Source organism: Myxocyprinus asiaticus, chromosome 37 (genome assembly GCF_019703515.2).
Source record: "Myxocyprinus asiaticus isolate MX2 ecotype Aquarium Trade chromosome 37, UBuf_Myxa_2, whole genome shotgun sequence".
In the NCBI taxonomy this organism is placed as follows: domain Eukaryota; kingdom Metazoa; phylum Chordata; class Actinopteri; order Cypriniformes; family Catostomidae; genus Myxocyprinus; species Myxocyprinus asiaticus.
This window is the reverse complement of record NC_059380.1, coordinates 26,963,293-26,991,055: the sequence shown is the minus strand read 5'-3', so window position 1 is coordinate 26,991,055 and position 27,763 is coordinate 26,963,293. Positions and strand designations below refer to the sequence as shown.

The window sequence follows — 27,763 nt, the reverse complement described above, 5'->3', positions numbered from 1 at the left end:
GGGTGATTAGAAATAAATGTTTATGTGATGAGCCAGTAGCAAATCATAGACATTTTTAGTCGCATAGCATTAAATTTGGTCGCATATATGAGTGATTTACTGATTTACTTATCAGTTGCCACTTTTAACTTACTGGTTGATTTACTTGGTTGATTTAGTAGGGTTGCTGCTTAGAGATGAATATCAATCTTTATTTTTAAGAATCAATATTGAGATTGTTCAAATGAAGATTGTAATGCATCTGAAAAATCAATATTTTTACCCAGCCCTACTCATATGAGTTTCTTCTTCGGAACACATACAAAGATATTTTGATAGATGTAGAAATCGCTGTGTATGTGTCAAGCTTAAGCTAGAAAGTGTATTTGAGCTTTAAAAGCATGACTGTGCCAAGAAGACTGCAGATGTCAAGATTTATAGTAAAAAGGGAGTTACATTGTAGTATGCTTCTCACCCAAAACCGATCGTATCGCTTCAGAAGACATGGATTAAACCACTGGAGTTTGTGATGCCTTTATGTCCTTTTTGGAGTTTAGAAATTTTTGAACCTATTGACTTGCACTGTATGACTATAAACACATCATACATCTATGAAAATATCATTGCTTGTGTTCCGTAGAAGAAAGTCATACGAATTTGAGACAGCATAACAGTGAGTAAATGATGAGAAAATTATGATTTTTGGGTGAACTATTCCTTTAAACTTCTCAGACACAAAAAATCTAATCGGATTTAGTGCGAATAGTTTGGGTGTGAAAATGTATTTGCATTTTGTACATAATTTGCATCATTTTGTGGAATAACATTTGGTGTGAACGGACCTTTGTAAAAGTAATTACACAAATTCTAAGTAAAGTTAATAAACGAAATGTAAAAAGAAAAAAGAAAATTCCAGTTACACATTGTTTATGCTACTGCCACTTTAATCATTTATTTTAAAGAGAAATGTGTGATATGTGTAATACTTTCAATATTGTGAAAAGTTAACTTTATAGAAGCATCATATTTTATTAGACCGGGTTTAAATTGATAAAAGGTTTTAAAATCAGATACTGTACAGAGGACAAATCGTGTAGCAGTTACTAACAACCATGTCAATAACCCGCAGCAAAAAAGAATGCAGCCATGGGGGGTGTGGGGGTGGTGGTAGGTGGATTATATAAATAAAGATGAAAGACTGGTAGGAGGAAGCTACCTTTCTTTGGCTTGCAGCGATGACTGTAGGAAGCCAGCGGCTCTCGCGAGTGTCCATCAACAGGAAGACCACATCATTTTCTGAGATAAGCTTCTCCAGCTGTTCCACATCCTGCCGAGCTTGGCCAATTGTTGCCTCTGAAAAGTTCACCGGGTGGCCTGGCATGGGTATGCTCATGTTATAGCCCTCTGCATTCTAAAAATGGATTTTATAAAATAAATGGCACTTTATTTAGATATCCTTCAAACTAAGAAAATTTTATTTGTAATTCAAAGAGGTTTAAGAAAAATTAAACATATAGTTGATGTGCTGGATGCTAATTGGTCAATTCTAGTGCTAAAATGCACATTATAGTAAAAGCTATGATGGAAAACACCTGTTCCCATGGAGGTCAAATATTAACCTTAGTTTGCATGTCAGGGACTGTATATTCTAGCGGAAAAATGCCACTCAATGAATTTGCTTAATAAAATTATTAAATCAATCAATAAATATATTATGTAAATTAAAAAGTGAATTACTACATATAAATACATTTTATAAATAAATAGACACACTTATTACATTTAATAAAAAATTGTGCTTAAAATAATTTAAATTGTAACCATTTTTTAAAACCAATAAGGCACTCACAGCCATGCTTTATTTTGAATGTAGTCACTCACACATTACTTACAGCTGCCTCTGTGTATTACACTGTGAGAGAAGTGTTAGGCATAAACAAGTTAAGTAAAACAAAGATGAAATTATTAGTAAATTGATATCTTGAAGAAAATTAAAAAATGTTTTGGCTCATCCATTTTGAAATGTCTAACAAGCAGCTAATCAGGCTTTTTACACAGTCTTGATCTTTAAAAGGTATACACATAAGCAGCTGTGTCATGTGCATAGCTATGAATGTTTACCCCATGCTTCCTGATTGCATTAGCTAAAGGTCACATACCCAGTGAAAAGAGCATAGGTCCTACAACAGAGCCCTATGGGACTCCACAAAATAATTCCCCAAAGTTTCATAAAATTATATTCATCAAGCAGGATTTAAGTCATTCCTGTTAAACCAACATGGTCCCTGAACATCCTAACCAGCTCTCAGGTCTGTGAATAAAAATAATGTAATGCATTATATCAAAGGCTGCACTGATATCAAGCAAGACTAAAACAGAAGCATTGTTTATTGGTCTTTGAACATTCTGTATTATTTCTGTATTATGGTTCGAATGAAAAGCTGACTCACATTTCTCAAAAAGATAATCAGTAACTACATCTTCATTTAACTGAGTAAAAAACCTGCTCCAAAAATGCATTTTAAATGAGAAAGTCCTAGAATGAAAATGAAAATGAAAAATGGCCCTAGAAATGCTAACATCAATTTAATATTTGCATTTAAAGTAGAGGGTTTCTAAGGGCAATCATAGACATATGGCAAAGAGAATGGAAATCTGTTTAAAGTCCATGTGAAATCAAAATGAACCTTATTTACTTTCTTAAAGGGATAGTTTACCCCAAAATAAAAATTATTTAACTACTGTCTCATCCTCATGTTGTTCCAAACCAGTATGACTTTCTTTCTACTGTGGAACATAAAAAGAAATTTCAAGAATGGTTGCACAGGTTTTTGTCCTTTAATTAACAGAGACTAGTGACTCTGAGCTGTCAAGCTCCAAAAAGAATAAAAAAGTAGTTGCCATAGTTCAATATTTGATTTGGGAGCTGCAAAAAGAAATGTTTTTGATTTGACAGTGAATGACCACTTTAATTTCAGTTTGCTCATAACACAAAGTGAACGGATGACTTCAGATCACTCGGAATATAGTGCACAAGTCACATGGACTATTTTAACAGTGTTTTTAATGGTGTTTTTTAGTCCTTTTTGGAGCTTGACAGTCCAAGTCACTATTCCCTTTCATTACATGGCAAAAACCTGTTTGACAATTCTACAAATTTCTTCCTTCATATTATACAGAAGAAAGTAAGTCATACCAGTTAGCATCAACGTGAGGGAGAGTAAATAACAGAATTTCTGGATGAACTATTCTTTTAATACATGTTTCTGGATTTATTGTTCACAATTCATCAGTGCATGTTAATTTTACAGAGACAAAAATTTGTCTTTGTATGTTGTTCTCTTCTTCACTTGTCTTTCATTAAAATGTAATAACTTGCTCCACCTCTGAAACAACTTCTCTTTTCTACTGATGTCACATAATGTAGGCTGTGCAGGCTATTAGATAATGATATAATGATAACAATTGTTTTAAAGAACTCACTTTTAGGTATGGCTCTATTCTGTATGTAACACTTTTCAAGGTCCAATCAATTCCAATCCTACATGTTTTTCTTATCAACATGATCTCATGAGAACTTAAGGTGGTTCTAGCAAATTAAAATTTGCTTACCTTTACATAGACAGCGAAACTTAAAATAATTACTTATTGACAGCATCTAAAACACAATCATTTGACGTATTAACAACATATTATCAAAATGTTTGTGTATATCTTTATTAAGTCTATGAATATTGAATTCATTTTATTGGTTCATTTTATTGCATTTATATACCCAAATTCAAAGCCTTTTATTCAACAATCTTCTTCAACTGCTGAAGCGGCCGTAACAGCCATAACTGTCAACTCCCGCATTTATTTCAGAATTAAAAAATTTCCACCTCAAGAAGCTTTATGACACTGTGTTCAGGAAAAATCAATGCTATAAATCTAGAATGCTTAAACAATGAATACGCTGCAACACGAGTCAAAGTAAAACATTTAAACCAAATAAGAGATATACCGGTAATCAAGATTTGCATTTCCTGAAGGAAATACCAGGGATAGTTATAAAAAAATAAAATAAGCTTGAATAAAAAAACTTGTATATATTAGGGTTGAAATGGTATTGTAATATGGGTGTCTTGGAAAGGAAGAGAGGAGACACAGGAGTAGATTCCTTTTAATCTTTTAATTATAAACGTTGGAGTAAAAGGTGGAGCCATGGAAGATTCTGGGGGCGGAGCCATGAAAGGCGGAGCCATGGAAGACTGGGTGCAGAGCCACGAAAGGCGGAGCTGTGAAAGACACTGGGGGCAGAGACGCAAAAGGCAGAGCCATGGAAGATACTGGGGGCGGAGCCGTGAAACGCGGAACCAAGGAAGGTGGAGCCTTGGAAGACTCTGGGGGTGGAGCTGTGGAAGGCGGAGCCGTGAGAGGCTCAAAGGGCAAAGCCGTGGAAGGTGATGCTGTGAGAGGCTCGAGGGGCAAAGCCGTAGAAGGCGGAGTCATGGGAGATGGATCCAGGGAAGGTGGAGCCGTGGGAGGCTCGAGGGACAGAGCCGTGGAAGGCAGAGCCATGGGAGGCTCGAAGGGCGGAGCCGTGGAAGGCAGAGCTGTGGAAGGCTCGGAGCTGAGAGCCATGGAAGAATCGGGGCTGAGAGCCATGGAATACAGTACAGGCCAAGACTGGGTATCGACCACCACGGTCGAGAGCTCGGGTAGAGACTGGTAAGGTAAGGTAAGGTAAGTGACCTCTGTGGTCGCGAGCACGGGCAGAGACTGGGGAACGACCTCCATGGTCGTGAGTACGGACAGAGACTGGGGAACGACCTCCATGGTCGTGAGCACTGGCAGAGACTGGGGAACAACCTCCATGGTCGTGGACATGGGCAGAGACTGGGGAACGACCTCCGTGGTCGTGAGCATGGGCAGAGATTGGGGAAGTGTCCTTTTCCTTCTCCTCCTCTTTCGGCCTGCAGGGAGCGTGGTTACGGTGTTGGTCAAGGCTACAGGCACTGAGACGATCGAGGCTACAGGCACTGGCTCTGGCTCATTAACCATGGCAGGCATGGGCACTGGCTCGTTAGCCGTGGCAGGCATGGGCACTGGCTCGTTAACCGTGGCAGGCATGGGCACTGGCTCGTTAACCGTGGTCGTTACCGTTGACTGCGGTAGGGCATCGACCACTGGAAACTGAAGATGATGAGCCCCCCCAAAAAATTATTTTGGGAAATTAAACGGAGAGCAGTTACCTTGGAGATAGGGGGCGTGAAAGGCGTGGAGACAGGGGCTGTGGAAGGTTGGACGATGTTCACTGTGGGAGGAGATTCAAAGTCCTCATCCTCCAAACCCACAGTGAATGATGAGCTGCAAAGCTGCAGAGCCACCTCCACGTAGTCAGAGATCATCCAGTGAGGTCCCAACGGAGGCATCAGCTCCTTCAATGCACTACTCAGGCCAGCCCTGAAGAAACTCACCAGAGCATGGTCATCATAGTACACCAAATTAGTGAGATGGAGAAACTCACGTACGTGATCCTCAACTGGACGGTCTCCTTGTTCTAGGAGGAGGATTGCTACTGCAGGCGGTAGATCCATTTGGTTGGGCTCGATGCTCGTGAGGGTCTAGATGAGTGGAAGGGGAGGATTAGAGGGATCACTGGAATAGAAGATGACGTCTGGAAGAGCAGGTAAGATTATCCGTATTTTTGTTAGATCCGTATTCTTTGTTGTTGGTCAGTCCTTCTGTAACGTGGGTTTCTTGGAGAGGAAGAGAGGAGACGCAGGAGTAGATTCCTTTTAATCTTTTAATTATAAACATTGGAGTAGGACAAATCGCAGGAGTGGAAACAGAAGAAAGGCTCAACAATAGTAAACGCTGGAGTGGAACAAACGCTGGAACAAACACTAAATCTTTAACAATCAAACTAAGCACAACATAACACCTGATAACGAAACACTTCAAGGACTGACAAAGAACAAAACTAGAGGGTATTTATACACTGAGAAACAAACGAGGGAATAGAAGGCAGGTGCAGATGATGATGAACTGATAGGAGTGATTAGGGCAGTGAATCCTGGGAAATGGAGTCCGGGGGAAAACTTCAAAATAAGAGTCCTTGAAGAGAATGAGGGAGACAGGATGAGGAGGGTATGATGATGCAGAAGATGAAGGATCCAAGGATGATGATCAGGAGGCCTAGGGGGCAGCTTCAGGGCTGGGAGTGGATCCGGAGGCCTGGGTGGCGGCCACAAGGCAGGGACAAGGTCAGGAGGCCTGGGAGGTGGCCACAGGGATGGGACTGGGTCAGGAGGCCTGGAAGGTGGCCACAGGGCTAGGATTGGGTCAGGAGGTGGAACCGCTGGAGGAGGACAATCTGGGGAAGCGGGCGGAGCCGCGGAAGACTCTGAGGACAAAGCCGTGGAAGAGCCTGAGGGCAGAGCTGTGGAAGAGTCTGAGGGCGGAGCCGTAAAAGGCAGAACCATGGTAGATTATGGGGGCGGAGCTGTGAAAGGCGGAGCCGTGGAAGACTCTGGGTGCGGAGCCGTGAAAGGTGGAGCCGTGGAAGACTCTGGGTGCGGAGCCGCGAAAGGCGGAGCTGTGGAAGACACTGGGGGAGGAGACGCGAAAGGCGGAGCTGTGGAAGATACTGGGGGCGGAGCCACGAAAGGCGGAGCCGTGGAAGATACTGGGGCGGAGCTGTGAAAGGCGGAGCCAAGGAAGGTGGAGCCGTGGAAGACTCTGGGGGCGGAGCCGTGGAAGGCAGAGCTGTGAGAGGCTCGAAGGGCAAAGCCGTGGAAGGCGGAGCTGTGAGAGGCTCGAGGGGCAAAGCCATAGAAGGCGAAGTCATGGGAGATGGATCCAGGGAAGACGGAGCCGTGGAAGGCTCGAGTGGCAAAGCCGTGGAAGGCAGAGCTGTGAGAGGCTCGAGGGGCAAAGCCGTAGAAGGCGGAGTCATGGGAGATGGATCCAGGGAAGGCGGAGCCGTGGGAGGCTCAAGGGGCAAAGCTGTGAAAGGCAGAGCCATGAGAGGCTTGAGGGGCAAAGCCATAGAAGGCGGAGTCATGGGAGATGGATCCAGGGAAGGCGGAGCCATGGGAGGCTCGAGGGACAGAGCCATGGAAGGTGGAGCCATGGGAGGCTCGAAGGGCAGATCCGTGGAAGCCTCGGGGCTGAGAGCCGTGGAATAGAGTACAGGCCAAGACTGGGTACCGACCTCCACGGTCGAGAGCTCGGATAGAGTCTGGGGAACGACCTCCATGGTAAGATTATCCGTATTTTTGTTAGGTCCGTATTCATTGTTGTTGGTCAGTCCTTCTGTAACGTGGGTGTCTTGAAGAGGAAGAGATGAGACGCAGGAGTAGATTCCTTTTAATCTTTTAATTATAAACGTTAGAGTAGGACAATCGCAGGAGTGGAAATGCTCAACAATAGTAAACGCTGGAGTGGAACAAACACTGGAACAAACACTAAATCTTTAACAATCAAACTAAGCACAACATAACACCTCATAACGAAACACTTCAAGGACTGACAAAGACTTAAAAAAAAAAAAAAAAAAGAGTCCTTGAAGAGAATGAGGGAGACAGACTGTGACAGGTATGAGATTTTCACAGTACGATAACCGTCTCAGAAAATATCATGGTTTCACGGTATACAGTATTACACAATTATTTTTATCAGTTACAATGACCCTTAAAGGAGTGAAAACAGTAGGTTTTTTTTTTGGTTGAACAAACGCTTTATTATAATTGAAACTTGAAACCATTTTGTGTAACCAAGTATGTGTAAAAAAAAGTCTCCCTTTTGAAAATAAATACAATAAATACAATAAATAAGAAAGCTAACAGAATTATAATAATAAACCGAATTATAAACATGATAAAAAAATAGCATGTAACTATTACGTTATATAACTAAAGCATGTTAGTTTACATGTTAAATTAACTACTAAATGAAAAATAACATCAGCTGTGTGAGCTTTTAAAATAATGTCCTATGATTATTAACAATTAACATATACTGCAGGTGAGCGACAGCGCAGCCAGACTGCTCTTGTCTGTATCTTTAACTCAGTGGTTCTCAACTGGTTTTGCTTCAGGTCCCAGATTTTACATTGGAAATCAAGTGGCGACCCACCATAGTAAAAACGTAACCTGTATTTAATGTATCCTGGGTCGCATTTCCTTTTATGTTGCATAGTTTTGTTCATAGTTTAAGTACAAGGACATGCATCAAGTGACATTATTTTTGTTGTTGACGTCAACCACAAAAGCGACAGGAAGTTTTCTCTCCCCCTTTTAAAAATTGAAGAGCATATTTACTTATATGAGCCCATTATTATCCCGTTTGTTTCCTAATTTCAAACATAATTCAAACAGAACATACATATTACGCAGGAGGAAAGGCTCCTCATTACCATGGTTAGGTCAGTGTAGCTAGTCTTAAATAATAGTAATAATAATAACAAATGATAGTATTTATGAAAAAATAAGTACTTGCTGAAACACATCTTGAAACTTTAACTACAACTGCCACTGTTGATTTAAAATGAGGTCTAATAGATTCTACCTATAGATTATTTCATATGAAACTATAACATTTTGTCAAAATATAACAGTTACTTTTACTCATGTAAAATAGTGAAACAATTTTGTAAAGGTGATGATGTATAATGAAAAAAATAAATTAGCTCACAGCATAGTGTTGCACTTTTCCTCCTCAGTGCTGTTTGGCATGTCAGGGCTGCCTACTCTTTGAGAGGTTCGACTTGACTTCCTCCGTAACGGTTTAAACTAGAAAAGTCTCACTAGAATTGAAATTGGTCACATCAGTTTTGAGGTCTGCGCTCCGCAATATCGAGGGAAGCCCGGTTGTTGAACGCGCATGCCAGAGAGAAGAGCAGATCGTGATCGCGAGGTGGTTCCGTTACACTCGTGCGAAAGTGCAGATGAGAAGCCTTTAGCTGATTGCGAGATTATCATTAAATCTGCCTCTGCAGTCCTAAATAGGCTATCACATGGGCAGATGCCAAAATATCTTCAATGTATGTATATATATATATATATATATATATATATATATATATATATATATATATATATATATAAATAACTAAAAGGTTTAAACTTTTAGACATAACTGTAGGCCACTTAACTTTTATCAGTGTAAGCCAATGGGACTTTTTCAACTTCTAACTGTAATTTACTTTTTTATTTTTATTTTTTACAAAAAAACAAAAGTAGTTGCCAGTGTCACCTAAGACTGAATATATCTACAAAAAAAAGTTGGAACGGAGTCTGTATGTTAAGTGGTGCGGGCTGAATAAATTGCAGAATCATACAGTATATCAATACAAACGGAATATCAATTATATAATCAATACAGTGCTAAATTGTAAGCGCTGTAATACAGTAAATGGGGAGGGAAAAAAAATAATAGAATGGGAAACAGGGGGCAATGCAACTCTCACAGTCATAGTGCTGTCAGACATACTAATGCGATTATCTAACCAGCCAATCATGCGGCAGCAGTACAGTGAATAAAATCTGCAGATACGGGTCAGGAGCTTCAGTTAATGTTCACATCAACCATCAGAATGGGGAACAAATGTGATCTCAGTGATTTTGACCGTGGCATGATTGTTGGTGCCAGATGGACTGGTTTGAGTATTTCTGTAACTGCTGATCTCCTGGGAATTTCATGCACAACAGTCTCTAAAATTTACTCAGAATGGTGCCAAAAACAAAAAAACATCCAGTGAGCGGCAGTTCTGTGGACAGAAATGCCTTGTTGATGAGAGAGGTCAACAGAGAATGGTCAGATTGGTTCAAACTGACAAAGTCTACGGTAACTCAGATAACTGCTCTGTACAATTGTGGTGAGAAGAATAGCATCTAAGAATTTTATTCTGGGATGCAGGTTAGCACTCTTTTGGCAGCATGTGGGGGACCTACACAATATTAGGCTTTAATGTTGTGACTGATCAGTGTGTATCAAAGCCAAGAAAATCCCCCCCAAAAAATCCATCATCTATTTATGGTGTGTGCCCTTTAATGAAAACGGAAGACATGACCACATTTCTGCTGAGGTGAATAGTGAGTCACAAATCATCTCATTCCACTATCTGAAAGAGGCCGTACAATGGAGGAGTGTGTGTGTGTGTGTAATAATTACAGTGTGGATATCCGGCTCGTATAATTGGTCCGATATATGCAGGGGTTCTGTGAAGGTAAAATGTGTGGGCTAATTAGCTGAACAGGGGACCAATCAATACAGGATAAGGGGATGAATTAATGATGACGAGAGAGTAAACATAGCAGACAGATAATTTCATCTGCCAACACAGAGATGATCGAAACGCAAATATTATTTAGCCTGGTGCACAAAAAAAAAAATCCCTTATAATATCATCCAAAAAAAAAAAAAATAATTCTGTCATTATTTACTCACATTGTTCCAAGAATATAAGGGGAGGTTAGACAGGGTGTTAGGGATTGACCGCCTCAGTCACCCCCCATATATGGGTTTGGAAAAATATGAGGGTGAGTAAATGATGACAGAATTATCATTTGAATTTTCATCGCATGGCACCGTCCACGCACACAAAGTGTCAGCAGCTCAACTGTCAGATGGTGCATATCTTACGTAAGGATATCACTCTCGCTCGTTTTAGCACCTCCGTTCTTTGCACTCTGAAAAATAACATTTGGAGCAAATGAAGAAGTTGGCATGAGCGAGAATTTCATAATGAGCCCTTCTGAGGTGTGATCATATAATAACTTGACCAACAAGGGTGCAATCTGATGAAGACTTCTGCAATAATATAATTGCTTTGACAGATGCTAAGGCTACAGTGATAAAAAATGACCCATGAATTTAAATGTTGAAATAGGGACAGGCGTTATAAGCAAAAAATAAAATAAATAAATAAATAAATAAAATATACACGATCAGCCACAACATTAAAACCACCTGTCTAATATTGTGTAGGTCCCCCACGTGCCGCCAAAACAGTGCCAACCCGCGTCTCAGAATAGCACTGAAATTGTACTGACAATTTTAGTTGCTAACGATACATAATGACATTTTTATTATTTTTTTTTTTATTATTATTATTTTTAAAGGGATTTATTCAAGTTATTTTTAGGTGTGTTTAAGTATTTTTTTTATTTTTTATATTTGTTTAATTTAATTAATGACTTTAAGTTTTATTCAAATTGAAAATGTTGTTTAATCTAACTAAATCAACCTGACAAACTAGGTTACACCAACAAAAGTAATTTTTATGTTAGATAAGTAAAAAACAGATCATTGATCATTTTTCACTGTAGGAAAGCTTAATATGGCTAACAACACTAACTAAGGAGAGTGGGGCTTAACACAGAACACAGCTTTTAAACTCTTCCTGGTTTTCCAGTGTGAATGTGGAATGTGCATTCCAAACACATGACAGCATTTAGCATAATGCAATGGAAATGATGCTTGAAAACATTTACCAGTATATCACCCATCTTTATAGATAAAATTCACTATACACAGCAGGCAAAGCAATTCTGAGTTCATTAGAGCAGCACCTTTCAGTGGTGGATATGAGCAGCGCTGCAGTTTTAATAATATTTTAAGCATTATATAGTATAACAATGTTTGTTAATGTTAATAAAAGTTATAATAAAGAGACATCTATGGTTTAAATTGAATAAATATATGTAGGTCCTTTCAGAACTATCAAAACCAAACAAAAATATATATATTTTTTTTTTACTTGGTTCAGTAGGCCCGGATGATTATGTCTGAAATGTAACAGGTTGATGAATACACATCCTCACCTGTTCTTACACTTAAGTTCTAAAGGCAGAAAGATGTGGCATATAAAAATGAAAACTACAATCAACTATTTTACTAATTACTAGTCCCCATTCAGTACAATAAATAATATTTGACTTAATAACATCCAGTTTAGATTGAACAAGTTACTTAGTGCATTCAAAACAAATGCAAAGACATAATCTAGCAGTATTACATTATCTTTATTTGCATATTCGTTAAGTAATGCATTCCTAACAGCCTAATCACACACTGGATTCAAGAAAGAGAAAGGGGCTGTTCACATCCTTGTGCTAAAAAAGCTAGATGAATACAGTAGAATGCAGGTGTCTTGAGATGCTGCTGGGTGTCTAGAAAATGTGGCGCTCCAGCGCAAGACACCGAAAAACAGCGAAACCCAGCAGAACGGTCAAATACATCTGTCTAGCACATGTTTCAGAAAGACAATATTTCTTATTAAGTCATAACCCTTTTAAAAAATACCCAAGTGATTTCCTGTTTAAAACAGATGTTGTTTCATTCCACAGTTCTGTGGAACAAAATTGCATAGACCTTTGACATTTTTAGGGTAATATGTAATATGTATGTGTCTTTGAAAGTAGACCCCAATTAGATAATGCCTATTTATTTAAACAGTCTCTATCTAGATTGTTCATTTTTACATTACTGTGCAAATGTCTTAGGCACATAATATGTTTTACAAAAGCATTTGTCTTAAGATGGTTATTTACATCTTCAGCTTTAGTGTGTCAATATGAAATATAAATGTTAGACTCCCAAACATTACATTTGCAAATAGAAAGATTAGAATAGAAGAACAGGGAGCCCTGCAACAGATGTCATGGCCCCCACAAAGCCCCCCACTGAACATCGGGTCAGTCTGAGATTACATACAGAGACAGAAGCAATTGAGACAGCCTAAATAGACAGAAGAACTGTGGTGAATTCTCCAAGAAGCTTGGGACATCCTATCTGCCAACAACCAAGAAAAACTGTGTCCAGGTGTACCTAGAATTGGTGCTGTTTTAAAGGCAAAGGTGGTCACAATGAATATTGATTTAGCTTTTTATGTTTACTGGACTTTGTATGACATTAAGTAATAAATGAAAACTAATTATGTCATTATTTTTGAATACATCCTCACTATTCAACATTTTTCACAAGTGCCTAAAACTTTTGCACAGTACTGTAAATATATATATATAATAGGTTATTCTAAAACATCTAATAGTTCTCAGGGAGTTTGTGCCCCTATTGCTTTAAAAAAAGTAATGGAACCCACCAAAATGTGCCCTGTGGAATAATAACAACCTTTAATTGCACAAAACTATCATAGTCCTCACAAACAAACAGAAACCTATGGATTATGCATAATAATAGATTGTGAATAGTGAAATTATTTTATTATTTTTTTATTACTTCCGTGTTCACTTATTCAGTCCTACTGTGTGGAACCAGAGATTAATTAGTAGAGATGGGCCACTTCTATTAAAATGAATGGGAGATATTGGAACGCTCAACCAAGAAGCTCTTAGCGCCCAACAGTCAACGAATGTAGAAAGGAAGTCCCGCCTTACAGTTAAAAGAGTCAATCACCTTTTAGATACAGACATCGTCTGTCAATCAACTTGAGAACATGCATGCACATTAGCTATACAAGCCAGGAAAATTGCGTTTTTTAGCGTAATATGAGGTAATGAATCACATTTTTTGATACCAGTATTGTCAGATTTTATTGCTGATTTGAAATATGTTCTTTGATCGTAATCTTGACCAACCGTTTTTGAGATTTAATCTCTCCATTCAAGTAGATAGGATCTGCACTGGCATGACTAGAAATAGCCTCCCAAGAGTGTTCCAAAGATGGCCGACAGTGGACTGACTTGCTAGAAAGACTTTGGTGGAACCTAGTCTCATAGAATGAACTTTACTATAACTACATTTTTACAAACCAAAAAACAAAAAAAATGCTGTTACAATATCACAACACTTTTACTGTAACGCATGATTTGAAAAACAATCAATTTTAACGCTTGTATTACAGACCAACCTACATTTACACACTTATAATGATGATTAGCTTGTGCGGTAGCTCACTTTATAAAGTGTTGGACTTGGAACTCGGAAGACTGCGATTCGAGCGCAGACAAGCATAGAAGCTGACAAATGAGGCAAAAGTGTCATAGAATGCGACATGAAATGACGTGGTTGCTTCAGAAATTGTGCTTTTCATATAGCATTTCTTTAGGACACTATCGGTTAGGTTTAGGTGTTGGTTTAGGGTCAGGATTTCTGTTTTGTTTACCTCTCATTTGCTATGAGGACAATGTCAATTAGGTTTAGGCAGGGCCGAAAAGGGATTCATATTCAGCCTGGGAATTTCATGCCCAAGTCAGCCAAAAAAAGCTAAATTTACTACTAAAATTACTACGCTAAAACTTAGTAATATACAAAAATATACAGTACATTGTATGCAATAACTAGAAAACTATCAGCGCTCAATGTCTTTATACCACACATGGCAGAATATGTAAGTTTAAATCACTTAAATTTTAGCTTCATAAGAAGTAGAGAGTATTTTTGCACTTGTATTACTTAAGGTGCCTGGAGCCAAAGAACTTATCAAAAAATAAAGAAATTGCTGTCCACATAGGAATTAAGATACAGACTAGAGAAAAGGTCTAGCAAATATACATTATTTGTTTATTTTTAAATTTGCACCATAATACAGTGACTTCACTGCATCTGTTGTAAAAATAAGTGAATTGTAATGTCAAGTAGGGTTGCCACGGTGTACTGTTTTACTGGTTTTACTCAACACAGGTGTGAAATTTTATACCGGGTAAAAGGGGGAACATTATGAATGGAACTTCCAATACAACAGCCTAATGAATAGAATAGCCTTAAATAAAGAATAGTTGCCTTATGAAGAGTTTGCGACCCATGATAAATTAACATAAATGATGCATTGAAAGCCAGATGTTCTTTACCAACATTTCAAATTACACAGGCAGCAAAGTACATGCACTGACAGAAGACGTTTAATTGCAGGTAGCGAATATAATATGCATAATGCGTAACTGAAGGACGTCTAGGATTCGGAATGTCACAAGAAATTCTGTTAGACACACAGACACGTGCTTGAAGAAACAAACCTAATTATATTTTTAAGAACAGAACAGATGACAGAAATCTATGTCTATGCGCATGTCTGACACGCTGTTTGTTCGGAGGCGTGCAGTCTTGTGGAACACGCGTGTGTAAAGGGTTCTCACACTTTCTTTGTTTCAGTCTTTTTAAATTTTTTTGCAAGAATAATATCATCTATGAGAATGCTGCATATGACGTAAGACCATCTCAGCTCAGGAGTTTGAGTTCACTTTGCTTTATTTCCACAGAGCAGTTCGTTGTGAGTGCAACTCTGCAGGGTCACTTTATATATATAGCCTATACATCTGTGATTAAATCATAAAATAATACAAAAACACGTTCACCTCGAACCATGATTTATATTTCAGTGATTATTATAATCATTATAATTATGTTTACATTTATAATTATTTTAATGTCTTAATTTGTATTAGTATTTTTCCGCCTGTTGTCATAGACGTATAGTTGTGTGACGGTAAATGGAAAGGTGGTTATATAAGACTTTTTTTTGACCACTTCATTATTTTAATTGCTTTTTCGTTTCGTTTGAAGAGCAATTTGAATTAAGAAATGTCTTTCCTTTAAGTTTTTCATTTTTTAAATAAATTAATTAAATTTTCAATGCAAAATCACTAAAGCAAGAATATTCACTGATTCCTCAGCCGGGGGTTGACGATGTAATTGGATATTGTGATTTTGTTTTTTAAAATAAAATTATTGTGAACATATTTCTTGCATGTCACCCAGCCCTAGGAGGGAACAAAATGAATTTATTCACACACATTCAAAGTCATTACCCTTCCGAAGCAGCTAAACTGGGTCCTGGGATGAAAGGTAATAAAACACCAACATTAAACCCGCAACAACCCACAATAAATTATGTATTTGCCCGGACAATGAAATACCCGACCGGTAGCCCATGATGGAGAGAATGCACGGATGAAGTAGGTTCGTTGCCAAAGAGATGTTGCCCTTCACAACTGCTCACATTTTTATTGCACATTTAGATAAAATAATAATAAAAAAAAGTTCAAAGTTTGAAATCAAGCTGCTTTGCGTTATTGTGTAGGCTATTGCTTAACAAAATGTACCCCATAGTACCACTTAGCGTCCAACCAGCGGTAATACTGGTGTTAGTCGGTTTGAATGTGAACACCGCACCAGTGTGAAAATTATGATATCGTGGCAAGTCTAATGTCATGTTTTAAAGCCTACCTAAGCAAATAATAACACTATAGAATTGTAACTGTACATAAATATTTCAAAATGTACAGACTAACAATTTAAAATTTTTGTGCTTTGTATTTTAGACATTTTAATTAACATAGCAACAGATCCAGTGAAAACATGAGCAGCAATGAAATGTTTATGAAACTTACTGAAGGTTGAGTGATTGTTTTAAAATTTTTACATGCCATTAAAAAAAGTGCCAACTTCCAACAATAAGAGTGAAAAAAATACTAAAAAATAACAAATCTGTACTTTTCTTTTACTTGGAATGTAAATGTTATGGGCACCGGCAATACGCTTACTGCCTCTTTAAGAGAATCAGGCTTAAGCACATAATACAATATTGAAAAAACTCTGCACAGTTTGTTTTGTTGAGTTTAATCTTTTGAGAGCCGTAACGTCCCATTATTTTCATACTGTGTCATGCTGTTGGATCTGTGTTCATTTAAGTATTCTTTTAGTTTGTGACAGTAAAGAATATTGTTATCATTCTGCACTGCAAGGAATGAGGATTTCAGAGACTAATTGATTGAGATTTTCCACTCCAGCCATGGGTTTTGGTGTTAAGGGCAAAGATGTCTGTTTTGTGTCTACCACTCATTTGCTTTTAGGACACTATTGGTTAGGTTTAGGATAAAGTTTTAGGTTAGGGAGGTACGTTTTACTCATTAAAACCTTCATCTAACATTCTCCTTTAAAACCTTGTCTAACACCCCTTCACTCGCTTTTGGTGCCCCCAACTGGACATTTCACTGGAAAACTGCAGCAAAATGTGTAATGAAGCACGTAATTTAGTTTTGCAAATAATTTGCCACATTTAAGTACATTTCATGAGATCAGGCTGGCTGTGTGGTGCCTCCACATAATGAAAAAAAAATTTTCAGCATTATCCATAAAACAAGTTTAATCTTTATGCATTTAAATGGATGCTAGCATATGGGATTTTATTAACTGTTATTTATATGTACTGGGACATATTCTAACTGTTGAAAACAATTTGTCAAAGTAGCTTTAATACCTATAATACTGTATTTATTAAGCTAAACTAAAACTACTTTGAAGCTGAAGTATGTACATTTTTCTGTTAAAATACTTTCTCCTGTCCAAGCTTCATATGCAGAAACAACTATAAGTAAGCCATTAAAGGAATGTTCTGGGTTCAATACAAGTTAAGCTCAATCGACAGCATTTGTGGCATAATGTTAATTATCACAAAATTAATTTCAACTCGTTCCTCCTTTTCTTTTAAGCAAAAATCAAGGTTACAGTGAGACACTTACAATGGAAGAGAATTGTCATTTTTGGGTGAACTATCCCTTTAAATTAGATGTTTTACTGAAGATCCCCCCTGTATCTTTGCTATACAAGTGAAATGGAAAGTGCCTTACTTTAAAACTTAAAAAAGGACTCAAAGTATCATAAATGTAGTCAATGAATTTAAACCAAAATTTAAGTCATTCTTCAGCGGTAACCTTGACGTCAGTTGCGTGTCTACGAGAACTATGTTAGAAGATCATTCACAATAGCTTAGCGCTAAAAACAACACACGTTCTCTCATGAACATCTGTGCCAATGTAAACAAGGTTTTCTCATGCACTCATTAATGTTCAGCGTACATCAAGTTTTATGTAAAATAAAAAATAAAAAAGTCTGAGTCTGAAATTCCGGGTTGTTTTTCACCAAAACCTTCAGAAGACTTGTAATATGATGCACAAGTCGCATGGACTACTTTTAACTACTTTTGAGTCCATGTTTAAGATTTAAAGAGGCCCTATTATGATTTTTGAGATTTTACCTTTCCTTTAGTGTGTAACATAGCTGTTTGTGCATGTAAAAGGTCTGCAAAGTTACAAAGAACAAAGACCAACAAAAGGGAGTTATTCTCTCCCACAGACAACACTGCTCAAGAACTAAAAGACACGGCTGGATTGTAGTCCATTGCCTGCCTAAGGGCTACTTTGGCCCGCCCTCAAACAAAGGTAGCTATAGCTGAGGCCAGGATGAGTTGGGTTAGTGTCGTCGCCATGTCGGAAGACACTGTTTTCTTCACTGCAAAAGCAAAACCTCTTTGTTTGGACTTCAAAAGGCAGATGAATTGAAGAATCAGTGGTTAAAATGTATTTTAATTATTTAGCAGTACAACCACAACCAATGCCGGATTTTCAAGACGTTACTCCTGAAAGATGGTGCAGTTCCCACTTTGTTGGGACAATCTGGTGCTTCAGGAACACAACCTGTATGTAGGCTTGATAATTTGTGGATTTATCTACTACCGAGAGTTCAAATGCGAAGGTGGTTGGGGTCAATCGCTCTTCCGAACTTTCATTATTTAATTCATTATCGGACTCGGGCTAGAGCTGGTACGGCAAAAACCGACACCACTGTTACCATAGTTACAATAGTGTTTACAGCTGTTAAGGAAGCCTGAAACTCGGTTATGGTAAGGGACATTACATTTCCGACACACGCTCTACGCAGTTGACCAATCACAACAGACTAGACCAGCTGACCAATCAAAGCAGACTGGGCTTTTCTGAAAGGGGAGCTTTAAAGAGACAGGACCTAAATCAGAGCATTTGAGCCAGAGGATGAAAATAGGTTTAGCAGAAATGTACATTATGTGTTTGTTTTACATTAAAGCATGTAAACCCAGTAGACCCCCAAAATAAAATCATGAACCTGTAAATTAGCATAATATGGGCTCTTTAAAGTGAGGCACTACCATTGCCATTGTATTTGAAAAAGGACTTTCTTCTTTCAAGCATCTCCTTTAGTGCTTCACATAAGAAAGTCATACATGTATGAAAAATTTAATATTTCTTCAACAAAATAAATTTTAAATTCCTCACCACACCAGGAAAGATCTTCTTCAATCTGTCCACTGCAGCAAGAGCTTTTGACTTCCCTCCACTCAGACAGTCTTCAAACTCATAGAGCGGCTGCCGCACTGGGTTTGAGTATGAGATTTTTGCATTGTCCACAAAGGTGATCTGTCTCACACCCCAGCCCTCAAGAAAATAACAACAGAAAACATTAGGACACTCAACAGATTTAAGTACTTTTTAACTATAATCCAACGTGAGGGTAAGCTTCACAAAAGGGTGGAGTCCAAGCAGTCTCTTGTGTGACGTATTCGCATTACCATGGACACAGATGTAATCTCACATTCTCCACTTGGTTGAGACTTCCAGGATAAGCACACAAACACACCATTGTGAGTAAAGAAACAGATAAATACATATCTAAACCAAAACCAACCAAGCTACTTTCAAGCATTCCTCCTTCTCACTTTTAAACAGCGCTGCTCTTCCGGCTGTGACTCACGTGCCTCAGTTCTCACGTATTTCAAATGCCAATATGTCACACATGCATACTGCTCCTGACCAGAAGCATGATTTAGAGTTTAAAAAAGTACTTAAATATTTTTCTTTTTTGCACCAAAATGATCGTGTCACTTTAGAAGACAATAATGTTTTTTTGTTTTTAAAAGTTTTTATTGATTCCATATAACATATATATATATATATATATATATATATATATATATAAAATTAAAAAAATAACAGAATATTTGGAATCACATTATATTATTTACAACCCTTCCTCCCGAACATTAACCACCCCTCCACCCAACACAAACAGAAACCCCAGTGGTCAAATACAATTGACAAAGACACACAAACAAACAATAAAACAGAAGAAAATATTTATAAATACATTTTAAAAAAAAGTATATGTTCAAAAACAAAAAAGGCTACAACATACACATTAAAAACAACATGTCTCCCTCCACTGCCCCTCCCCGAGAGCCCTCCAAAAAGGCCAAATAGCTGCCTCACCTCCTGATGAACATATCCATGTTGCCTAGCCTTCTATATGACAACTCTTCCCAAGCTGCCACCCTGCCCAACTCCTCGCACCACTCACAAAATGAGGGGGCTCCAGCTGACTTCCATCCTCTAAGGATAACCTGTCTGCCCACCATAACACCGGCCAGGATCCAATTCTTCATGTACTTATCTCCTACATCAATGACCGCCCCATCCCCCAAAATACAGAGCCTGGGGCAAAAGGAGATCCGAGTACCCAATACGTCGCCCATAAAATTCTGGACCCTCAACCAGAACTCCTGTATCTTACGACACCCCCAAAAAACATGGGTGGTGTCTCCATCTTCTGAATGGCATCGCCAGCAGGTGGGTGTGTCCTTAAGACCAAGCCTAAACAATTTAGAAGGGGTCCAATAAAATCTATGTAGAATCTTAAATTGCATAAGGCGCACCCTTGCATCTCTAGATGTGGACTTGACGTTTTTAAGAATCCTAGCCCACACTCCCTCCTCCAAAAACAAATTTAAATCTTTCTCACATAATCTTTTGAGGGAATTTAAAGCTCCGTCCCCCAGACTCTGAATTAACAGGTAGTAATACACTGATGCCTCATGACCTTTTCCAAAAGCAGTAATCACCATTTCCAGAGTATCTGCCACACTAGGGGGGTGCGTGCCACTCCCAAAAACAGTGCAGAATAGGTGGTGCAGCTGTAAATACTTATAAAATTGAGATCTGGGAATCCCAAAATTTTGAACAAAATTTTCAAAAGGTCTCAATACTCCACTCTCATATAGGTCACTGAGTGTATTAACCCCCCTCACAATCCAATCTGACCAACAGAAAGGGGACTTATTAATGCACAGTTTAGGGTTCTGCCATATGCTCGAGGTAATGTTTAAATAAATATCCGAATTAAACACTCTGGACACTTTTGTCCATATCGAGTGTAAATACAAAATAACGGGGTGTGACTTAACTTCTCTGATTAATTTGATCAATCAGAGGAGGGGCTCTCTCAGGTGGAAGTGACCAATGAGCCAAATGTCTGAGACCGAATGCATAATAATAAAACAAAATCTTGGGTAGGCCTAACCCACCTTTGTCAATCGGCCTATGTAACTTATTGAAATTTAACCTGGCACACTTACCTTTCCAAATGAAGGACTTCGCTATGCTATCAAATTGCTTGAAATAAGAGAGGGGGACATCTATAGGGAGAGACTGTAACAGATAGTTGAATTCTGGAATACAATTAATTTTAATTACATTAACCTTCCCAAACATCGATAAGTGTAATGAAGCCCACCTGTCCACATCATTTGAAAACCTTTTTATTAAGGGATCAAAATGAACTTTGACTAAATCAGACAAATTTGCTGGGAATAAAATTCCCAAATACTTAATGCCCTGTTTTGGGCCACTGGAAGGTGCCCGGCCGTTACTGGACAGTATGCTGTCAAAGCCAAAGCTTCGGATTTAGACCAACTGACTTTGTATCCTGAGAATTGGAAAAGGAATTAATAATTCTGTGGAGGCAAGGCATAGATCTAGTGGGGTCAGAGACGAATAATAAAACATAATCTGCGTAAAGCAGAAGCTTATGCGCCACACCTCGCGCAATCACCCCTGGAAAATCATCCTCCTTTCTTATCGTGGCTGCTAATGGTTCCAAGGCAAGACAGAACAATAATGGCGAAAGAGTGCCCCTATTCAGAGTAAAATAATCTGAAATTAATCCATTTGTTTGTACCGCTGCTACAGGGTGTCTATAAAGTAACTTAATCCAACCAATAAATGTACTACCGAACCCATACATTTCCAAAATCTTAAAAAGATAATCCCATTCTACCATATCAAACGCCTTTTCGGCGTCAAGTGAGGTGGCAGCGACCGGAGACTGATCATTCGCTACTGACCACATGATATTGATGAGACGCCAGATGTTATCAGAAGAGCTGTGGCCCCGAATAAACCCCACCTGATCTATATGTATAAGAGATGTCATAACCTTATTTAATCGGTTAGCCAAAATATTTGACAAAATGTTTACATCTAGTTGGATCAGGGAGATTGGACTGTAACTTGGATCTTTGTCCTTTTTAAGAATCAGACTGATCAGGGCTTATGTCATGGTTGGAGGAAGCTTTCCATTCTTTAATGATTCAGTATAAACTTCTAACAAAAGTGGAGCCAATTCTGTAGCATAGGATCTAAAGTAGGTAGGGACTTAATTACGTCGTCAAGCTCCTCCAAGGTTATCTCAGAATCAAGAGCGTTTTTTTGCTCAGTCTTCAGTTTAGGGAGTTCTAATGGTTCCACAAAGTTTCTAATATCTTCATCAGTAGACGAAGACGTGGAACTATAAAGATCAAGATAGAATTCTTTAAAGGAATTATTAATATCAATGGCTGAGTTCTCTGCTTTATATATCTAGCCAAAAGCTTCCCTGCTTTGTCCCCTGACTCAAAGTATGACTGTCTTGCCCTGAATAACCAAAACTCCACTTTCTGCAACAAAATAGTATTATATCTATATTTAAATTGGGTCAATTCTCTGAGGCCATCAGATGACATACAGTGCTTCAGCTCTGCCCCTGCACTTTTAATATTTCCTTCCAACTCCACGAGTTCTCGTGCTTTGGATATTTTGATGAATGAGGCATACTGTATGATCTGACCCCTAAGAACCACCTTAAGTGCCTCCCAAGCCACACCCACAGAGGATACCGAGGACCAGTTGTCTCCATATAAACACTGATTTCAGTCTTTAACATTTGTTGGAAATCACGATTTTGCAAAAGGTATCCATTAAGGCGCCAACTATATGATTTATTTTTCTCTATATGTGGCAACACCTCTAAACTCACCAGGGTGTGATCCGAGACTAAAATGTTTCCAATTGAGCAATCAACAACAGATGAAATGAGGGACTGATGAAAAAAATGTATAGTCTCTACCAGATGGGTTCAAAAGTCTCCAAATATCTGTAAGACCAAGATTTTTACACATCCTGTGAAGCATCAATGTTGCTCTAGGGGGCTTACACACTTTTGCTTCACTATGATCAATGACTAAGTCCATCAAAAGATTAAAGTCTCCTCCCAAAATTATATCATGAGGGGTGCCAGCGGCTTCAAGACCTATAAAAAAAGCCTTGATCATCAGTGTTAGGTGGGTAAATATTAGCCAAAATCAGACTTTGCCCCTGAATTTCTGCTAAAACAATAATGACTCTTCCTAATTTATCATTAAACTGTTTGAGACATTTGAATTGTAAATGTTTATTTAACAATATAATGACTCCCTTGCTCTTACTTGAGCCAGCACTAAAGAAAATATGTCCACCCCATATCTTCCCAAATTTTTCAGCTTCCTGTGGAGAAAGATGCGTTTCTTGAAGAAACACTATATCATATTTCTTACGTTTAAGAAAAGACATAACCTTCCCTCTTTTTATGGGGTGCCCCAGCCCATTCACATCCCATGCGGAGAGAGACAATCCATTCATATTAACATCTGACATTTTGATATAATAGAAAAAATAAACTGTGTGCCAAAAACAAAATTATGAAGACCACATTTCAACATTAATGCAACAATAAAATCCCGAACTTCCCCCCGAAACAGAAAAAAGAAAAACGTGCGCATTAACCCCGCGCACGAAAGCGTCAATCCCTTTAAACTCAAAGAGTCCATGTACGCCTACGAGAGCCCCCGCGACAACTTTGCCATCGGATTCCTCAATTTTGTCTCACAAATTTGTAAGGCAAAATTACATAACATCAAATATTTTGTAAAACAAACCCCAGCCAATAGGCAGAATAAACACAAAGAACGTGCAGACTCATTCACAGAACTGTCTCAAAGGTGTGTTCCTTCACAAAACAAATTCCAGCCGATATAAAGCCGTTCAGTTTCCTCGGTCAGACAAACGAATCTTCAGTGAGCCAGCTGATGAGTGCAGCAGATGACGTAATCATTCCAATGTCTCACGAAAATACTCCACAAATCATACTCCAGCCAACAGGAGGTACAAGGAACTGACAGATTCATCCATAACTGTCCCGAAGTAGTGTTATTTAACAAAACAAGCTCCAACCGCTAGGCGGAACCAGCACAAATGGAAACGAAACGCGCATCCCGGTTCCTCAGATGGTCAAGAGTCAATTCACTCGGAGGCCGCATAAAAGTATTTCCCATGATTTACACAGTCCGCCAACTTTATAAAAGACATCCTTTGTGTGGGCATGTAGATATTTTGCGGTCATCCGTAGTGTCTATTCTCAATCTGCCCAGGAACTTAATTGTCAAAGTGATCTTCCGTCAATGCAAAAGTTTCTTTAAGGAAAAGTGTTAATCCACAAAACAAAACAAACTCCAGCCACTCGGCGGAGCCAATGCAAAAGGAAACAAAAATGGCGCCCAGCTTCCTCCGAAAGCCAGAGTATGTACAGTGAGTCAATCCACTCAAAAGAAAAACACCCAATGGTTACTCACCCATTGTTTCAATAAAAGACATTGCCTGATTGGGACATGTAAATACTTTGCTGCCATCTGTGGTGTTTATTCTCAGTCTGGATGGAAACATCACAGCAAAAGTGATCTTCCGCTATGTCAGAGTTTCTTGCATTCCTTAAACCGATCATGTTTCTCCTGTCGAGTTCGCAAAGTCCGGGAACAAGAAAATATTGTAATTCTTCAAAGAAAGCTTTCCTTTGCTCCTCACCTGGTGCAACACGAGATCTTTATCGGATAATCTCAAAAATTTGGCCAGAATCGATCGTGGCCTTTCTCCCTTAGCAGATCTGTGAGCTGGGACTTTGTGAGCTCACTCGATTTCCAGTTTATGGCCTGTTATGTCGAGCACTCGGGAGAAGCTCATCTAGGAATTTCACCATATCTTGCCCTCCTCATGCTCAGGAATTCCAACAATTCGAATGTTATTCCTGTGGCTTCTATTCTCAAGATCTTCAAGCTTTTCAAGAACACGTTCCAAATCAACTTTGGTCGCAGGCGGATTAGCGGCTAATTCCCTCTCTGATGACTCCAAATAATCGATTCGTTTTTCAACATCTGTCACTCGTGACTAGCTCAGAGAATATTTTTCCATCGCTGTAATCGATCGACGTATTACAGCGAGATCCTCCAAGTCCGCAAGTACCTTCGTCAACATCACCGACATGTTGAACAGTTGATGCTGGATTCCTTCTCCCGCTGTGCCATCCAAATCAAGTCCCCAGTCCACAGGCCTGTCTGGGCTTTCATTTTGAACGCGTAAGTGTCTTTTAATGTCTCCAGAGCCCGAGGATTTTGACTTTTTTGCCATGTTTACCTCAAACAGTAAATGTGTAACTGGGTGTATCGAATTTCACCGGATTATATCATGAAAATAATAAAAAAAAATTAGCAAAGCATGCAGAGATGTTCCTCACACTACTGCCCTTCGCATGTCATGGATGACATTTATGCTGACTGTCTGTGATTTTTGGAGCTTTTAAAGAGAAATCTCCATTCACATGCATTTGAAGGACCTACTGAGCTAAGATATTTTCTATTTCTCTTCAAATGTGCTCTGGGGAAGAAAGAAAGTCAAACATATCTAGAATATCATGAGGGTGAGTAAATAATGAGAGAATTTTCATTTTTGGGAGAACTATCCCTTTAAGCAGTCCAAATCAGCAGTGAAAGGGTAGAATTCACAAAAATGATTATAACTTAAGAGTGTTTTGAACAAGGTGTTTGAAGTAAACATTCAAAACCTCTGCTAGAGAAAACACACATTTGCACAATGGACGTTTTAACACTTTTCGTTAATAAGATATAACTAGCATCTGTCTCCCCTATATGATTAATTCTTATAATAATTCTTCTTATTTATTTTTTACTACTGTTATTATCATAATTTGCAATGAATGTGTAATTCTATTTTTTTATATATACAGTAAGTTCCTCATTCTGTTATCTCCGTAAATGTGATTCATCTCCTCTGTGTTTAATTGTGTGTCACCTTTACCTTTCATGATAAACTGTAATGGCCAAAATTGTTTGTAATTACGCAAACACAAAAATAAAATGAACTTAGAGCCCTTTGCACAAACAATGCATGTTATTAGCAAACTGCATAGCTGACTTCAAGCAAACCTCTTGATATTTTCAGATTGCTTTAAAAGGAAAAAAACACTCTTAAATTCAATCTACAAAAGATCTACAAAATCAAAAGTAACAGTTAGTATCTGGTGTGGCCACTAGCTGCATTAAGTACTGCAGTGCATCTCCTCCTCATGGACTGCACCAGATTTGCCAGTTCTTGCTGTGAGATGTTACCCCAATCTTCCACCAAGGCACTTGCAAGTTCCTGGACATTTCTGGGAGGAATGGCCCTAGCCCTCACCCTCCGATCCAACAGGCCCAGATGTGCTCAATGGGATTGAGATCCGGGCTCTTTGCTGGCCATGGCAGAAATCTCGCACAGAAAGAGCAGTATGGCTGGTGGCATTGTCATGCTGGAGGGTCATGTCAGGATGAGCCTGCAGGAAGGGTACCACATGAGGGAGGAGGATGTCTTCCCTGTAACGCACAGCATTGAGATTGCCTACAGTGACAACAAGCTCAGCCCGATGATGCTGTGACAAACTGCCCCAGAACATGACAGATCCTCCACCTCCAAATCGATCCCGTTCCAGAGTACAGGCCTCGACGTAACGCTCATTCCTTCGGCGATAAACGCGAGTCCGACCATCACCCCTGGTGAGACAAAACCGCGACTCATCAGTGAAGAGCACTTTTTGCCAGTCCTGTCTGGTCCAGTGAAGGTGGGTTTGTGCCCATAGGCAACGTTGTTGCCGGTGATGTCTGGTAAGGACCTGCCTTACAACAGACCTACAAGCCCTCAGTCCAGCCTCTCTCAGCCTATTGCGGCCAGTCTGAGCACTGATGGAGGAATTGTGTGTTACTGGTGTAACTCAGGCAGTTGTTGTTACCATCCTGTACCTGTCCCGCAGGTGTGATATTTGGATGTACCGATCCTGTGCAGGTGTTGTTACACGTGATCTGCCACTGCGAGGACAATCAGCTGGTCTCCCTGTCTCCCTGTAGCACTGTCTTAGGCATCTCACAGTACGGACATCGCAATTTATTGCCCTGGCCACAACTGCAGTCCTCATGCCTCCATGCAGCATGCCTAATGCACGTTCACGCAGATGAGCAGGGACCCTGGGCATCTTTCTTTTGAGTTAGTAGATAGGTCTCTTTAGTGTCCTAAGTTTTTATAACTGTGACCTTAATTGCCTACCGTCTGTAAGCTGTTAGTGTCTTAACGACTGTTCCACAGGTGCATGTTCATTAATTGTTTATGGTTCATTGAACAAGCATGGAAAACATTGTTTAAACCCTTTACAATAAAGATCTGTAAAGTTATTTGGATTTTTACAAAATTATCTTTAAAATACAGTGTCCTGAAAAAGGGACGTTTCTTTTTTTTGCTGAGTTTATAAACCAAGCCAAGCAATCCACATTGAAGGCAATAAAACCTTTTAATTACTTGTCGGACAAGATTTTCTGTAAATTGCTGGGAATTGCTAAGATGTAAAACACTCTTACCATGAGCGTTCTTGCGACGTTGCAGCCCAGAGTTCCAGCTCCCAGCAACAAACACCTGGTGGACACGACCTTATCCAGATCCAGAGACGGGACCAACCTCCAGCGCATCAACTTCAGGTTCAGATCGACAGACGACTCAGCAAGCCTTGAACAAACGTATGAAAA

The 27,763-nt window shown here is 39.0% G+C and overlaps 1 protein-coding gene across 3 annotated transcripts in view; it reads right to left on the bottom strand.

Annotated features, from left to right (window-relative positions):
• Positions 1–27,763, bottom strand: part of LOC127427837 (ubiquitin-like modifier-activating enzyme ATG7) — a 140,630-nt gene that overhangs the window by 82,622 nt on the left and 30,245 nt on the right. For all 3 annotated transcript variants that reach the window (XM_051675660.1, XM_051675661.1, XM_051675658.1), the window contains 3 exons: positions 27,599–27,743; positions 19,017–19,175; positions 1,196–1,390 (listed from right to left, as the gene is read on the bottom strand). In XM_051675660.1, coding sequence (XP_051531620.1) covers positions 1,196–1,390; positions 19,017–19,175; positions 27,599–27,743 — 499 coding nt within the window. The remainder of the gene's footprint in view (positions 1–1,195; positions 1,391–19,016; positions 19,176–27,598; positions 27,744–27,763) is intronic.